General features: G+C 48.2%; 1 protein-coding gene across 1 annotated transcript in view; it reads left to right on the top strand.

The window, feature by feature from the left end:
- AGO2 (argonaute RISC catalytic component 2) overlaps window positions 1-17,501 on the top strand; it is a 90,731-nt gene that overhangs the window by 17,030 nt on the left and 56,200 nt on the right. The window contains exon 2 of the mRNA XM_017895119.1: window positions 3,530-3,725. Coding sequence (XP_017750608.1) covers window positions 3,649-3,725 — 77 coding nt within the window. The 5' untranslated portion in view covers window positions 3,530-3,648. The remainder of the gene's footprint in view (window positions 1-3,529; window positions 3,726-17,501) is intronic.

Below are 17,501 nucleotides of genomic sequence, written 5' to 3'. Positions count from 1 at the left end.
TCCCCTCCCTCCTCCGCTCCTCTTCTGTGCCTTCCTCACCTCTTCCTTCCTTCCTCCTTCCTTCCTTCTCTTCCTTCTTTCTCCTTTCCTCCCTCTTTCTTCCCTCCCTTCCTTTCCTCCTTTCCTGCTTTTCCCTCCTCTCTCCCTCCCTGCTCACTCCCTTCCTTACTCCCTCCCTCCTTCCCTTTCACAAGTGGAATGTTTGCTAGCCAGCCCTGAGGAACTCTTTTGCGTGGGCCATTCTTCCAATAACATGTGCCTCACTTAGTGTCTCTATCAGCTTTTTTAAGCTAAGTGTTTTTAAATTAAGTATGTACATTATTTACACACTCAATGCCTATTACACTTAGTAGACTACAGTATAGTGCAAACAGAACTTTTTGTCATGCACTGGGACACCAAAGCATTGGCGTGACCCGCTTTATTGTGGTGGTCTGGCACTGAGCCTGCAGGTGTGGCTGAGGAGGTGCCTGTGCCTAGGATCCTGGGGTTCCTGAATGAAAGGATTTGCCTTTTCTGCTTTCCAAAGGTTTCACACCTTCAATGCAGGGGACAAGACTAAGCACTTATGGCAGCAACGCGAAGCCCCATTGTAAAATAAGACTGTTTGGTTAGGTTGGGTGGGTAGCGACATGTGGCAGGGCGTGGCCGGCCTGTGGCCTGGGAGAGTGCCCGTGGGGGTGTTACGGAGAGAGTGGTCCACAGAGAGGTCGAAACCTCAATTCTTCCTTGGAGCCTCCTTGGAGGATGGAAGGAGATGGGGGCGGGATGGGCTGCTCCTAGTGGGCCTGCGAAGTAGGTGGGGGGTGGAGGTCGGAGTCTTGGATTGCGAGATGGAGGAGGATGGAGGAGATGGGGGCGGATGGCTGCTCCTAGTGGGCCTGGAAGTAGTGGGGAGGTGAGGTCGAGTCTTGGATGCAGGCCAGGGATTTGGGACTCGGCTGTTGGACAGGCAGCGGCAACCAGGACCCGCTCCGGGAGTGCCAATGTGGTGGCATCTTGGTGAAGGCATCCCAGATGCCCCCTCCTCGCGGGCTTTCATTTCTTCAACAGAGAGCACATGGAGAGTGCATCCCTAGGTGGTATTAGAATTCCCTTCAGAACCATCCGTGTCAAATGTGGCGAGTGCGTGTATGGCCCATCCGTGTCTTGTGGCCTCTTGCACATTTGGTCCCCACCTTGGTGCATTATTCACCTGTCGGGGCCAGGGGCTCACAGACCGGGGAGGCAACCAGTCATCCCCTCCTTCCTCGTGCATGGGGGTCGTGTCCGCACACTTCTGCTCTGTCTCCTCCCGCACGCTGTGGCTTTGATCCTCCAGCTTGTGTCTGCAGCTTACACGTGGGACTCCCTGTGAGTGATCACAGATTTCAGGCGCCCCGAGGTCTCGGGCCTGCAGAGGCGTCCTCGGCAGTGGAGTTGCCTTCTTGAAGGTGTGGGAAGGTGGACCCTCCCCGGCCCTCTACCTGAAAAACTTTTGCATCTTTAACTTGTCATTTTATATTCCACGTGCCTTCACGTGAAATATCAGTATTTTCATTATTGAAAGCTAGAAGCAAGAAAGAACTATTTTAGGAAATTGCACATTTTGTGAATTACTGCTGCATTTTCCCATTGCCTTTATTCACAGGGGTTCGTACCACCGGCTGCGTGCAGGTTTCCCATCTCTCATGGCAGGTGTTGTGGAGGAGGTGGTCTCGGGGAAGGCTCCTTGGGAAAAATAGGGTCAGCCTGAGCCCTGGGCCCGAGCTGCGTCTGTGCCAGGACTCTGGGGGCCGTTGGGAGGGGCCTGGTTTGGAGCCGGCCTGGCAGCCCTGCTTCACCTGCGAGTCGCTCGTGTTCCAGCCCCAAGCCTTCCCGCAGCCAGCAGTGTGCCCCTTTGTGGTGTGGCTGTGAGGCTCAGTTCAGTAACTGCATGAGCACCTTGTAAGCTGGGAGTCACCAAAGGACAGTGACTCTCCTCCCCGAGAGGAGCGTGCCCAGCCCTGGAATCGAGATTGGCCATGGGGCCGGATTCCTGGGCTCTGTCCTGGACGTTTCCTGGGAGCCATCTCACGGGGTGGTTGGAGCCACTTGAGAATGGGGCCACGTGTTGGTGAGCGCTTTGTTCTACTCCAGTGTGGCGTATGGAGAGGCTCCCTCAAGGGAGTGGCTGGCTCCACTGAGCCCACCTGGACTGCAATGTCCACTCGCAGTCACGGTTAGGGTCCTTGCTGGGAAGGATCTTGGTGAGCTGCTGAGCTTATGAAAAGTCATCCTGTGGATGACTGACACCTGGAAACTGTCCCTAGTGGCAGCATGGGCGCTGCTTGAGGACTCTGTTTGTTTGTTTGTTTGTTTATTTTGAGATGGAGTCTCACTCTATATCACCCAGGCTGGAGTACAGTGGCATGATCTTGGCTCACTGCAACCTCTGCCTCCCAGGTTCAAGCGATTCTCCTGCCTCAGCCTCCCGAGTAGCTGGGACTACAGGCACGTGGCACCACACCCAGCTAATTTTTGTATTTCTAGTAGAGATGGGGTTTCACCGTATTGGCCAGGCTGGTCTTGAACTCCTGACCTCAGGTGATCTACTGACCTCGGCCTCCCAAAGTGCTGGGATTATAGGTGTGAGCCACTGTGCCCGGCCTGACTTGGTTTATTTTTGTAGCCTTGGCCCAGGGCATGGCACCCAGCCCACAGGGGCACCTGCTGTGTGCCATTGAAGGGTGGAGTGTCGTGGAAGTCTGTAGATGTGTCATCTATGAAGTCATGGCAGCTTGGTGGAAGACCATGCTGCCATGACCATTTCCAAATGTTGTAACTCAGTGAGCTTAATAATCTTGAAAGCATGTTAGTTTTCTCATAGGAAACAAAATTTAAAAAAATAATAATTCAAGGAGTCTCTGAGTTTTTCTAGGTCAGAAATACAGTAAGAACAGCTCATATTATTTTAGTAGAGTACTTTTCTTTCTGGTGAATGTCAATAGGGATTGAAGTACATGTGATTTGTTTTAAATGGAAAAGGGTTGTCTTTTTTTTTAAACAGACATTTGAGTGAAACTTGAAAGTATTCTTTTATTGAAAAATGTTTACTTTTCTAAATCTACATTTTGAACTTTACTAATATGGAGCCACTGAAAACTTGAGTTGGGATGTAGTTTCTGCTGCTTATGTGTGATAAAAAGCATTTCCTGAGTAAATGAATGGTTTAAACAGCAAGGAGGGAAGGGCACCACCTTGACACTTTCGGGCTCTTTGCCTTGTCTCCCTTGCTGGTAATTCACGCTGCCTCATCTGTCCAGTGTCTGAGATGGGAACAAAGAACAGAAATGGACATAGCAAGTTTGATCACCGATGACTTGTTATGATACATTTTAAGTAAATTATTGGCTTAATGTTGAGACGCCTCCTCTGTGGAATGTGATATTGGCCTGGACATGAATGGAAACAGCAGAGGAGGGCATATGGTGGCTCAGGGCTGAGGGGTGGGAAGGGCCACAGAGCAAGCCTGCTCCCCTGTTAACGGGTGTTCTCTCTGCCATTCCAGCACTTGCGCCTCCTGCACCGCCGCCACCCCCCATCCAAGGATATGCCTTCAAGCCTCCACCTAGACCCGACTTTGGGACCTCCGGAAGAACAATCAAATTACAGGCCAATTTCTTCGAAATGGACATCCCCAAAATTGACATCTATCACTATGAATTGGATATCAAGCCAGAGAAGTGCCCAAGGAGAGTTAACAGGTATTACGTTTCATCCTTCATGACCTGTGTAAGTGGTCTGCCCAGACAGACATGGCATTTAAACTAATCAACTCTGAAATTCTCAGCAGATCCACCTGGCTTTTTTCCAGAACATTTCAGCTGCATTTGTTTTCAAAACAGTTTTCAGAGTCAAACTGACTGAAAAAAAAAAAAAAAAAAAAAAAAAAAATATATAGTAATCTGTTATATATATAGGTATAGGTGTTATATATATGTTATATGTATATAAAAATATATAAAGTTTTTGTATTGAGACACAGTTTCAGGATAGTGAAATACATACATCGTAGATGTACAACTCGAAGAATTTTGACAAATATATATACTGATCACCCTAGAAAGTTGCCTCATACCCTCTTCCAGTTACCGCAGCCCCTAAAGTCACAGTATTCTGCTCTGTGTCACATGGATTAGTTTCCGGGTTTGTCTAGTGACACAGCCTCAATCCCGACTGCTTTTACTCAGCAGAATTTATGAGACCCACCTGCGCCATTGTGTGTATTCGTAGCTTATTTTTATTGCTAAAGAATACTCTATTGCCTATTTCATAGTCTGTTTTTCATGTTCCTTTTAAACACATGGGCAGTCTAGGCTGTGGCCATTATGAATAAGGCTGCTGTGAACATTCTTGTTGAAGTTCTTTTTATGGAGGCGTTTTCATCTCTCTTAGATAAGTACCTAGGAGTAGAATTGCTGGGTCGAAGGGTAGGTGTGCGTTTAGCTGCATGTGAACCTGTCAAATAAATGGTGTTCCCATGCTCCCATCCGTTTTCCTCCCGTCAGCTCCGCTGAGTGTTTCTGAGGCCACCCACCCCCACCAGTGCTCAGTGTGGTCATGCATTTTTTGTGTGTTTCGGTGGGTGGACTGTGGTTTCTCATTGTGGTTAATTTTCATTTCTCTGGTAACTGATGAGCTGAGCGTCTTTTCGTGTTTTTATATATTATTTTCATCCATTAAGCGATATATTATTTCCAGCAAAGTGTTGAAGTATTTTGACCTGTTTTTTTTTTTTTTAACCGAGTTTCTTGTCTTTTTGTTATTGATCCATGAGAGTTTTTAGTATATTCTAGATGCATGTTGCATTTGTCAGGGTCCTCCGGAGCGACAGAACCAATAGGATAGAGATACAGTCATGTACCGCATGACAATGTTTGACCAGTGACAGACCATATATACCACAGTGGTCCCAAAAGATTGTAAGGGAGCTGAAAAATTCCTGTCACCTACTGACGTCATAGACCACGTAACGTTATAGAGCGGTGCGTTACCTTTTCTGAGTTTAGATTTTTTTATTTTTTATTTTGAGATGGAGTCTTGCTCTGTCACCCAGGCTGGAGTCCAGTAGCATAATCTCGGCTCACTGCAGTCTGCATCTCCTAGATTCAAGTGATTCTCCTGCCTCATCCTCCCGGGTAGCTGGGATTACAGGCACATGCCACCACACCGGGCTAATTTTTTGTATTTTTAGTAGAGATGGAATTTCACCATATCGGCCAGGCTACTCTCGAACTCCAGACCTCAAGTGATCTGCCTGCCTCAGCCTCCCGAAGTGCTAGATTACAGGCATGAGCCACTGGGCCCAGCCTAAGTATATGTAGATGCACACATCCTTACCATGGTGTTACAATTGCTTGCAGTGTTCAGTAGTCACATGCTGTACAGGTTTGCAGCCTAGGTGTGTGGTCGACTCTACCTCGCGGGTGTATGTAAATATGCTCTATGATGTTCACACCGCAACGAAATCGCCTGAGTGAATTTCTCAGGCCGTATCCCCATGGTTAAACCACACATGACTATACATATATCTATAGATATGAGAGGGGATTTATTAGGCGAATTGGCCCACATGATTGTAGAGGCTAAGGTGTCCCACAGCAGGCCATTTGTAAGCTGGAGAGCCTAGAGTGTCAGTAGCGGGACTCTGAAAGCCTTATAATCAGGGAAGCCAATGACCTGAAACCCACGGGGCTGCTGCTATAAGTCCTGGAGCCCAAAGGCCAAGGGAGCCTGGAATTCTGATGTCCAAGGCAGGAGGAAGACAGTGTCCCAGCCCCAGGAGGGAGAGAAGAAATCACTCTTTCTTTCCTTTTTTTTTCTATCTGGGCCCCCAGCTGATTGGATGGCACTACCCACACTGGGGGCAGATCCCCACCCGGTCCCTGACTAACACGCCGTCTCCTCTGGAAGCAGCCACACAGGCACACCCAGGAGTCACGCTTTACCAGTTCTCTGGATTATTCTTTAATCTAGACACATTGGCACCTAAAAACCACCATCATACAAGTCTATACTGGGAATATTTTCTCCTAGTCCAAAACTTGTCATCTCACCTTCCTAATGGTGTCTTTCTTTTAATGAGCAGAACTTTTTAGTTTTATTGAAGTCTAATTTATAAATTTTTAAAAACAGCCGTTACATAGTGTATTCTCTCTAGGAAATTTTGCCTACCTAGGGATCATAAAGATATTCTCTTGTTTTATTTTAGAATTATGGTTTTGCTTGCATATTTAGTCCGTGATCCATCTTGAATTAATTTTTATGTATGGTGTGAGGTGGTGGTCTGTTGAAAATACTTTTCTTTCACCCACTGATTTACCTTTTGACTTTTGAAAAAAATCCTTTGATTGTACAGGTTGAGTATCCCTTATTCAAAATTCTTAGGACTAGAAGTGTTTCAAATTTTCATTTATTTATTTATTTATTTCTATTTTGGAATATTTCCATTATGCTTACCAGTTGAGAATTGCAGATCTGAAAACCTGACACCCAGAATGCTCCAATGAGCATTTCCTTTGAGCATCATGTTGGTGCTCATGAAGTTTCAGATTTTGGAGCATTTTGGATTTGGGGTTTTCAGATTGGGGTGCTCAACCTGTATATGTGTGTGGATCTATTTCTGGATTATCTTCTGTGTTGTCTTTAGGCAAGGAACTCTTGGTCATTTAAACTATAGTTAAGTGGTAAGGCTTGAAATCCGATTCAGTAATTCCTCCAAATTTGTTGTTCTTCACAATTGTTTTAGCTATTCTGGATCTGCTGTTTTTCCAAGTACATAGAATAATAAATATAAAGAACTCATCAATTTATGCTAGAAAGCCCCTTTGAATTCTTTTTTGTGGTCACTATGAATCCGGAGTATGCTGTGTTTTTGGATGCTATTATAAATTGTGTAAATTTTTCTTTTCCTGGAATGTGGGGAGTGCCTGCTGTTGAGTATGGTGTTGATTTTTGGGGTGGTAAAAATGTTCTAAGCCATGGCGATGATTACAAAGCTGAATATGCTAAGAGAGAGAATGTCTGGGAACTTAGTTCTCATATCTGTAAAACTAAACAGTTGGATTCACTCAACATGTCCAGAGTATGCTGAGAGTTCTATGAGGTTCTTTAAATATGCACTTACTAGAACGTGTATTTCTGAACAAAAACTATGTGCACCACTGGGTTAAGCAGCTTTCTTTACTAAAGGTCTTCCTAGATCTTTTAGTATATGTCATTGCTGTGTGGCTCTCCATCAGTGGGATTGCTGGTTTGTTTTTGCATTTCCCTGGGATAGAACCCTGTGTGAATTTGTGATTTAGGGGGTACTCTTACAACCAGAATGAGGGCATGAAGCAGTATACACATTTCCTTTTCCTTTTTTTTTTTTTTTTTTTTTTGAGACAGGGTCTCACTCTGTTTCCCAGGCTGTAGTACAGTGGTATTATCTGGGCTCACTGCAACCTTCACCTCCTGTGTTCAAGCGATTCTCGTGCCTCAGCCACCCATCCGGAGTAGCTAAGATTGCAGGCATGCACCACCACAACCGGCAAATTTTGTATTTTTAATAGAGATTGGGTTTCACCATGTTGCTCAGGCTGGTCTCAAACTCCTGGCCTCTTGTGGTCTGTCCGCCTTGGCCTCCCGAAGTGCTGGGATAACAGGCGTGAGTCACTGTGCCCAGCTAATTTCTGTATTTTTAGTAGAGACAAGGTTTCACCATGTTGCCCAGGCTGGTCTCAAACTCCTGGCCTCAAGCAGTCTGCTCACCTTGGCCTCCCAAAGTGCTGGGATTACAGGTGTGAGCCACCACACCTGGCCCATATTTTCTGGGCTGTTGACTGGTGCAGTGGAAGGTGGGCCCTTAGGCCGTCAACCACAGTATACAAGCAGCTTTCTTTTATGAAACTAGGCATGGCCAAGGCTTTGTCATCTGACACCAGAAAGAGGCTGAGGGTGATGAGAACGTGGTGTCTTTCCAGGACTGTGCTACTACACGCCGGTGGTTTCGCCTGCCAGGGTCGGGTCACGCAGTTGGTAAGCAGCAGATGCAGGGCAGGAGCTGCATGCACAGGGCCAAGGCCAGCCTACTAGGCTGTGAGCCAGCTTGAGAGTTGCTGCCTAGACCTAGGAACCTTTAGGCCCTATCTCAAAGTTGTAATCAATCAAAACAGCATAGGAAAATGTCAGAAGTAAAATGTTTGTGCTCGCCAGACCTGTGTGGGAGCCCTGGCCTGCCTCCTAGGACCCTCCTCCCTCCTCCCACGACCCACGTTCCTGAGACCCCTGCTCACGCATCAGCGCAATGCCCTAGAGGTGCAGTGGTGGCTGAGGCAGACGTAGCTCCTGTCCCCAGTGGGGAGATGGATGGTGCCCATGGTCAGCGCCGCTGGAGGGGAGCTCCGAGTGCAAAGGGAGATGAAGGTTGGGACCTGAGCCCGTCATGAGTCTGGGCCCGGGGAGCTCCTCCGTCCTGCTGCTCGGCGTCTCCTAGCCATTTCTCTTTCCACGCTGCAGCCTCTGTGAGAGCAGGATGGCATCTTAGTCATGAGTTCCCAAACCTTGTGCAATGCCCCGGGTCGATGTTTAATGAGTCCAACACAGAGGCTTTGTCCAAGGTCATGAGAAAGATGCCCTTGCACCTCAGTCACTTCCGTGACGACGTTCTGACAGCTACCTAGTGAAGCAGCCTCAGTGCCCTCAGGCCCTGCAATATAGTCCGCCCCTTTTCCCAGGGCTGCCGGGGTGGGGTTTGGTGCAAGCAGGACCCCTCCTCTCAGGAGCGTCCTGTACAGCTGTGGGCACCGAGGTGGCTGCACAACACAGCCAGTCTTAAGCCAAGAAAGCATGGGAGCAAGGGCCGCACAACCTAAGCCTTGCTGAAGTCATGTGGGCCTTGCCCCCATGCTCTGTGCTGAGAAGCACGGGTGGGCTACGAGGAGGAGATGGGCTCGTCTCCCTTCCCCTGCCCCTCTTCCTGCTTGTTCGTCTTGAGCTCCGTCAAGAAGCTCCTGGGGAGCTTCTTGAGTTCCCCAGAAGAACTAGCAGACGCGATTGCCCTGTGCTGTGAAGCGGAGGGCCGGGCAGCATGGCTGCGTCACACTCAGCCTCGCACCTGGAGCTCTGTGACTCTGGGCATGAGCCACTCACAGGAGTACAGGTGGGCCCAGTCTGGTGCAGGTATTAAAGCAGAAACACCTCTGACACACCCGTTCTCCTTCTCAGTCTCTGTATCCCAAGGAGATGTATAGGATGACTACTCTGAACAAAAAAGAACAACAAAAGACACCATCTGAATATCAGTAGGAAGCGACAGGTTAGAGGAGTGCACTGGGGAATGCAGTGTGGCCTCAGCAGCAGTGGAGTGGGGCTCCCAGGTTGACCTCCAAGCCCAGAAACACAACTAAGTAGCAGGGGGTTAAGTGGTAAGCACTAAAGGCACATGATTATGGGTCTGTAGTTCTAGGCCACATTGTATACAGTTAGGAGGAAAGATCTCAAAGACACAGAGTAGGAAAATGGGAGCCTCAGAAGTGTGGGTTTGATACCGTGTGTATAAAAATAATAAAGCACTGTATTTGTAGATAGCTATGTGTTTATGTGAAAGCATAGGTTTGGAAAGGATAAGGTTACTTCTTAGAATGGAGATTGAAATGAGTGGGTAGTGGAAACAGACTTTTAGCTTTTTGGGGTTTTTTTTTCTTTTTGAAACAGTGTCTCCCTCTGTTACCCAGGCTGTAGTGCAGTGATGAAATCATGGCTCACTGCAACCTCGACCTCCTGGGGTCAAGCGATCCTCCCACCTCAGCCTCCCAAGTAGTGGCGTGCACCACCACACTCCACTAATTTTTAAATATTTTGTAGAGATGGGGTGGGTCTCTCCGTGTTGCCCAGGCTGGGACTTTCAGCTTTATCGTTATGTGAAACTTTCGATGAGAATGTATTAAGGCAAAAACTGTGTAATTAGAAATTAATGAAAGGATGACATTTGTAAAAGAGGAAACCTGTCAGAGTTATGAGAAAAGGGCAAACAGGCAAACAGGGCAGGCACTTGATTCCCTGCATTAGCAAGCACGCTCCGGCTTCTGCGAGGCGGCCCTGGCCCTGTGTGGGGTGCTGCTTGGCACTGCCCTTGTCCTGGGTGGTGACTGAGGAGGGAGTTGTCCCTGCTTAGGACTTGGCAGAACGAGCACTAACAGCTTGGCGGTGGTTCTCCTTTTCCTTCGTTTCCACATGGGTCACGCTTTCAGAGGCCGGGGGCCCACTGGTGGACGGAATGCATGCAAATGGGCTCCTGGGCTGTCATCTTTGTTGGGAAGTCAGGAGCCAGCCTGAGACCTGGTTGGCCAGCAGAGCTGGCTCTCCAGAAGCAGGGACACTCGCTTACTTTCCAGTGCTTGCACTGGATTGAAACGAAGAACCAGATTCAGGGACTCCGAGAGCGGCGTCCCCAGGTGGCTCCATGGGGTGGCTGGGGAGTTCGTGCCTCACAGGTACAGTTTCACTTTGGGGAAATGAAAAACATCTGTGGACGGAGGGTGGTGATTGTTGCGCGACAGCATGGACGCACTTAATGCCACTGAACTGAACCCTCCATTGAAATGTTCAATTTTATGTTATCTGTATTTTTCACAGTTTTACAAAGAAAGAAAATTCACTGCCAAGTACGTGGTCATCTGTGTTTGAGGAGGGAAGGGACCCCCGTGTTAGAATTAGGCAGCAAGGTGCCATCCTGCTGCCATAGCCACAAGGTCCACTTTCTCTACTTTATACAAGATGGGCCCCTCCTCACCCTCAGCAGTGGGCCCCAAGGCACGGGGGCTGCAGCAGGTGGCCAGGGATGCTCGCTCTGCGCAGTGGATGCCTGAGTGGTGGCCAGGATTGTCTGCCGGCCGACTCCACGGGTGTGCATTGCAGCCCCTCGGGGCACTGCCTCGCTGGCACGACCGAACAGCCTCCTTCTCTTGAGAGATCTGCCCAGCCCAAACTGCACACTGTGCTGGGTGTGCAGGATGAGCTGGACCTGACCCCGCCTCCGGGGGCCCACAGGACGGTCAGTGAGCGGAGTCATCATGCCGAGTGCTGGATGGGGCTCGGGACAGTGAGGGTTCATCCAGAGGAGTCTCCAGTAGCAGGGCTCGGTTGTAGTTCCTTGAATCCTGGGTGTGTGGTTGCCTGCCATAAGTCATTGAGAAGTGTGTCCTGCTCTCTCTCTCCTGCTGCCCCCATCCCCTGGGCCTGTTTCTGGGCTCTGGGCTCTGGGCTCTGTCCCGAGCTCTCTGCCTGCCTCAGCGCCACTGCTTCCCTCCAGGTGCTCCTCCTCAAGAATACCTGCCAGCCTTTGTCCTTCAGATTTCCACTTCTATTTTAGGATGAGTTTATTAAATCCTATCAAACAAAAATACATCCCACTCTGGATTTTACTGAAATTAAAAGATGGATTTGTTTGACGAAAATATTCTGATCCACAAACATGGTATATCTCTTACTGAATTTTTTTTTTTTTAAGTCAGAGTGTTTCTGACTCTCAAAGAAAAAATTTCTGGGGCAGGCACAGTGGCTCATGCCTGTAATCCCAGCACTTTAGGAGGCTGAGGTGGGCGGATCATGAGGTCAGGAAATCAAGACCATCCTGGCCAATATGGTGAAACCCCGTCTCTATTAAAAATACAAAAACTAGCTGGGCATGGTGGCACGCTCCTGTAGTCCCAGCTACTGGGGAGGCTGAGGCAGGAGAATCGCTTGAACCCAGAAGGTGGAGGTTGCAGTGAGCCGGGATCATGCCAGAGCACTCCAGCCTGGCTTATGAGCGAGACTCCGTCTCAAACAAACAAACAAAAAACTTTGTGAATACAGGTTGGGACTCGGAACCGCCATGCCTGCCTCCATCCTCCCTGTGCGTGTGGCTGTGGGAGGACCCCCACCTCAGCTGCACCCCTGCTATGGGGAGGACCACAGTGCTTTTGGCTGCCGCTCTCCAATTGTGGGGCAGACAGGTGGGGGTCAGGGCAGAGGTCTTTTCTTTTAGAAACTAGAAGGAGGAGGGAGGCCAAGGTGCAGGGTGGCCACCGATTCTGAAGTATGTAATCAATGATGTATTGCCATTATGTTACATTCTACAATTAAATAACTGTTTCCAAACACAGCGGTTGTGTATCACCGAGTCACTCAGGAATTCCTCTGCTGTGATATGCAACTTAGAGTGGCCACGAGATTGTCTCAAAGGGAAAAAAGGAGCGGGGAGCTGCCAGTGTACTGCCAGGGACCAAATCTTTGTGGAGAACCTGGATTTCATAGAGGGGAGAGGACAGGGAAGCCGGGGGACCCATCCCTGCAGGAGGCGGTGCTTGCAGACATCGTCACTGAGATGTTTGTTGGATGGCCTACTCCGCCACTCCTTTTCCGCCACCTCTTTCACTGAGAACACAGGAGTGAAGAAAGGTGCACTGGAGGGCAACGCGCATCTTTATCCAAGGAGGGGCACAGGTGGCACTCACCCTATGCGTGGCCCGCGGCCCAGACCAGGAGGCAGTGCTCTGGCTTTCTGAAGCTTCCTTTTGCTCTGTAGCCTCTTCTGAATTTTCAGCAAATACAGTCCTAATGTCCAGCAGTAATGACAGTTTTTTTCTTCTTTACAATCCCTTTCTTGCCCTACGGTGGTAACTGTGACCTGTAGCGCAGCATTGAACAAAAGTGGTGATTTGGGCGTCTTAGTTATGTTGCGAGCCTCAGGGAAAGTTGGTTTGCTATAGACTTTGAGAAGGTTTCCATGCAGATTTCCTACCAGATTAAGACTTTTCCTTCTATCCCTACTTCTCTAATTTTTTTTTTTTTTAAATCATAAGTACCAGGCATGACGGCTCATACCTATAATCCCAGCACTTAGAGAGGCCAAGGTGAGAGGATTGCCTGAGCCCAGCCTAGGCAGCATGGCAAAGTTTCATCTCTACAAGAAGTTAGAAATTAGCCATTGTGGTGGCATGTGCCCATAGTCACAGCTACTTGAGAGGCTGGTGGGGAGGGTCCCTTGAGCCCAGGAGTTCAAGTTCGCAGTGAACTGTGATTGCACCACTGCACTGCAGCCTGGACAACAGAGTAAGATTCTGTTTCAAAAAAAAAAAAAAAAAACCATGAGTGGATGTTGAATTTTATTAAATGCTTTTCTTCTACAACTTTGAAATTGTCATAATTTTCTTTTGTTTTGTTGTTTCGTTTTTGAGAAGGAGTCTCACTCTGTCACCCAGGCAGGAATGCAGTGGTGCAGTCTCAGCTCACTGCAACCTCCGCCTCCTGGGTTCAAGCAGTTCTCATGCCTCAGCCTCCCAAGTAGCTGGGACTACAGGCATGTGCCACCATGCCCGGCTAATTTTTTTTTTTTTTTTTTTTGAGACGGAGTCTCACTCTGTTGCCCAGGCTAGAGTGCAATGGCATGATCTCAGCTCACTGCAACCTCTGCTTCCTTGGTTCCAGCGATTTTCCTGCCTCAGCCTCCCAAGTAGCTGGGATTACAGGCACCTGATACCATGCCTGGCTAATTTTTGTATTTTTAGTAGAGACAGAGTTCCACCATGTTGGCCAGGCTGGTCTCGAAATCCTGACCTCAGGTGATCCACCCGCCTCAGCCTCCCAAAGTGCTGGGATTATAGGCGTGAGCCACCGTGTCCGGTGAGCTAATTTTTTTATAGTTTTAGTAGAGACAGGGTTTCACCATGTTGGCCAGGCTGGTCTTAAACTCCTGACCCCAAGTAATCCACCCACCTCAGCCTCCCAAAGTGCTGGGATTACAGGAGTGAGCCACTCCGCCTGGCTACAATTGTCATAATTTTTCTCTAATATGTTACATTGATTTTTACAGATACCAACTTTTATCAAGATATAATTCATGTACAACAAAATGCACCTGTTTTCAGTACAGGCACACCTCATTTTATTGTGCTTTGCTATGTATGTATGTATGTATGTATGTATGTATGTATGTGTGTAGTCTCACTCTGTTGCCCGAGCTGGAGTGGAATGGCACGATCTCGGCTCACTGCAACCTCCGCCTCCCGGGTTCAAGCAATTCTCCCGCCTCAGCCTCCCAAGTAGCTGGGACTACAGGCGCCCGCCACCACGCCTGGCTAATTTTTTGTATTTTCAGTAGAGTCGGGGTTTGACTATGTTGGCCACGTTGGTCTCGAACTCCTGACTTCATGATCCGCCCGCCTCAGCTTCCCGAAGTGCTGGGATTACAGGCATGAGCCACCACGCCAGCCTGTGCTTTGCTTTATTGCCCTTTGCGGGTACTGTTTGTTGTCGTTGTTTAACAGAGTGAAGGTTCATGGCAGCCCTGTGCCAAGCAAGTCTTATCAGTGCCTTTCATGTCTGTGTCAGCATTTTTAGCAATAAAGTATTTTTTAATCAAAAGAATGTACTTTTCCTTTTAGACACGATGCTATTGCACATTGAATAGATGGCAGTACGATGGAAACAGAACTTTTCTGTGCACTGGGAAACCAACACCTTTGTGTGACTGGCTTTTTTGTGACATTTCCTTTATTGTGCTGGTCTGGAACCGAACCCACAGTATCTCCTAGACATACTTTTATATAGGCCTATGATCTTTAAAAAATGTATACACTCCTATAAGAACTGCCACAATCAATAGGACATGCTAACAACCCCAAAAGCACCTGCTCCATTGCAGTTAAGCTTGTTGGCCCCTGCCCCAAGGCAAACAGAGACCTGCTTTCTGTCAGTATAGATTGTTTTTGCCTGTCAGAGAGTTTCCTATACATGGAATCATTATCATGGTATACCTGTTCCTCCTGGTGGCTGGCTCTGTTCCCCAAGTGTGTTTCTAAGACACTCGTCATGTTGCATGCAGTGGTGACTCAAGGATTGCATTGTGTGGGTCTGTCCACTCACCAGCTGATGGACATTGATTTGAATTCTTTCCAGTTTGGAGTTGTTGTACACATTTATATGCAAATGTTTGCGTGGATGTGTGTTTTCATTTTTCTTGTGTCAGATGTTGCTAGACAGGGTGGTAAATAGACATGGACCTTTGTAAGAAACTGCCACACTTTTTCCCCAAAGTAGTCGCATCATCCTCGTAGAAAAGAGCATTTCCCTCCGCCTTCACCAGCTCTTGGTATTGTTACCCTTTCCGATTTTAGCCTCTCTACTGGGTGTCTGTGGCTTCATTTCCACTTCCCTAAAGCCTAGTGATGAACACCCTTTAATGTGCTTACCCGCCATTTGTGTATCCTCTTCTGCCATATGTCTGGTCAAAGTTTTTGCTCGTTTAAGTTGGGTTATCTGTCTTACTGAGTTGTAAGAATTTTCCTAAATACATTATGCATATAAGTTCTTTGTTGGATGTGTGTCTGTGTGATTATGGAATATTTCCTTCTAGTTGATTGCTCTTTTTGTTTTTGTTTGTTTTTGAGATGGAGTCTCACTCTGTCGTGCCCAGGCTGGAGTGCAGTGGCACAATATTGGCTCACTGCAACCTCCGCCTCCTGGGTTCAAACGATTCTCCCACCTCAGTCTCCCAAGTAACTGGGATTACAGGCACCCATCACTACACCCAGCTAATTTTTTGTATTTTTAGTAGAGATGGGGTTTCACCATATTGGCCAGGCTGGTCTCAAACTCCTGACCTCAAGTGATCCACCTGCCTCCCAAAGTGCTGAGATTATAGGCGTGAGCCACCGCGCCTGGCCTTGCCTTTTCACTTTTATAATGATGTCTCTCTCTCTCTCTTTTTTTTAAGAGATGGGTAAAAGTTTTTAATTTTAATGAAGCCTAGTTTATGAATTTTTTTCTTTAAGGACACACTTCTTAGAAATTTTGTCTATCCCAAGGTTTAGGAGCATTTTCTCTTACGCTTTCTTCTAGGCTTTTTTCAGTTATAGCTTTTAGGTTTATAACCTGTTTCATGTTAATGAATTTTATGTTAAATTCAACCTTTTGTTTCTGGTATCGACTGAACTTTGACATGATGATTTATTTTTAAACATGTTGCTAGATTCAGCTTGTTCCTGCCTCTGTTTATAAGTGATTGGGCCGTGATTTCTTAGTACTCTTCCTGTCTAGTTTCAACCTAAAGGTTTTGCTGACCTCATGAAATGAGTCAGGGTATGTGCCGTCTTACTGTGTTCAGGTCAAGTTTGAATTAGGCCAGAATGATTTGTTCTTTGAATGTGAGTAGAACCCACCTTCCCTCCAGTGGAGCCATCTGCACCTCAAGTTGACTGTGCTGTCCTGGCCAGGGAGATGAGGTCCTCCGAAGGTTGGGGACCCTTTGTAATGGTTTGGAGAGAGCACGGAGAAATGAGCTGTCCTCTTGCAAGAGCTGCAGGGCACACCTTGTCTTGGGCAGCCCAGAGCAGGTCAGGGAGGCGCCAAGTGAGATTGTGCCCTGGCTGCCAGGTGGGCATGGCAGGGATGGATGCCAGGGCTATGCTGATGGCCCTCAGTGCTATACCCTGCCCAGGCTGGATCTCCCAGCACTGTCAGAGGCGGGTGCAGCTTGGTGGAGCCCTCAAAGATGTCACTGAGAGGCTCTGGGCATCTTCCATGGGCACTCCCCAGACCACAGGTATTGAGGGCAGGTTAACTGGATCCCTGAGACCCTCTTCCTGGGGCTGTTGGAGGTGGACCAAGCAAAGCCATTCTGAATAAGGAAAGCCCTCCGGGCCAGCTTGCCTTGTCTTTTGGGAAAGGAATGGAAGGAGTTGGCAGATTCTTGCTTCCTGAGAGATGACCGAGACTCTGCCCAGGAGAACGACCATTCTAGCCACGCTGTATTCCTACCTCCCTATGGAGGTTTGTCAGCGACTCCCCTGCCCCCACCTTCGTCTCTCCCACTTTACCACATCCCCTGAGCTGGCATTTCCTGGTAAAAAAAAAACCGAGATGTTGAGCACCCCATGGGCCTCTGCGTTTCCCTCACTTGGGCCTCTGTGGGCAGGCAGGGACCCCAGCTCTTCATATTTGTACTTCATCAGGCATAGTGTGAGAGGGTAGGCATTTAGTGAGCTGAATTAAAATGCCTCAGAACCCCTCTGAGCTGGGCACAGTGACTCATGCCTGTACTCCCATCACTTTGGGAGGCAAAGGTGGGAGGATTGCCTGAGCCCAGGAGTTCGAGACCAGCCTGAGCAACATAAGGGAGGCCCCATCTCTACAAAAAAATTTAAACATTAGCTGGGCATAGTGGCCTGTTGCATGTAGTTCTGGCTACTTGGGAGGCTGGGATGGGAGGATTGCTTCTGCCGGGGAGGTCGAGGCTGCAGTGAGCAGTAATTGCGCCACTGTACTCTAGTAAGATAGAGCGAGACCCTGTCTCTAATAAAATAAAATAAAACAACCACCTGAAATGCCAGGGGGGTGCTATGCCAAGCTGGTACCTCTTTGGAGCAGAGCTCAAGGCCAGCAGGAGGTTTGCAGAGTGTGTTTCTGGAGGCCTCTCTGTCACGGTGGGGAAGTGGGGGTTGGGGGGTGGAGGGTGG

Source organism: Rhinopithecus bieti, unplaced genomic scaffold, assembly GCF_001698545.2.
Source record: "Rhinopithecus bieti isolate Rb0 unplaced genomic scaffold, ASM169854v2 scaffold_25940, whole genome shotgun sequence".
Lineage (NCBI taxonomy): Eukaryota > Metazoa > Chordata > Mammalia > Primates > Cercopithecidae > Rhinopithecus > Rhinopithecus bieti.
The sequence above is the reverse complement of the archived record's forward strand: the minus strand, read 5'-3'. Positions and strand labels throughout refer to the sequence as shown.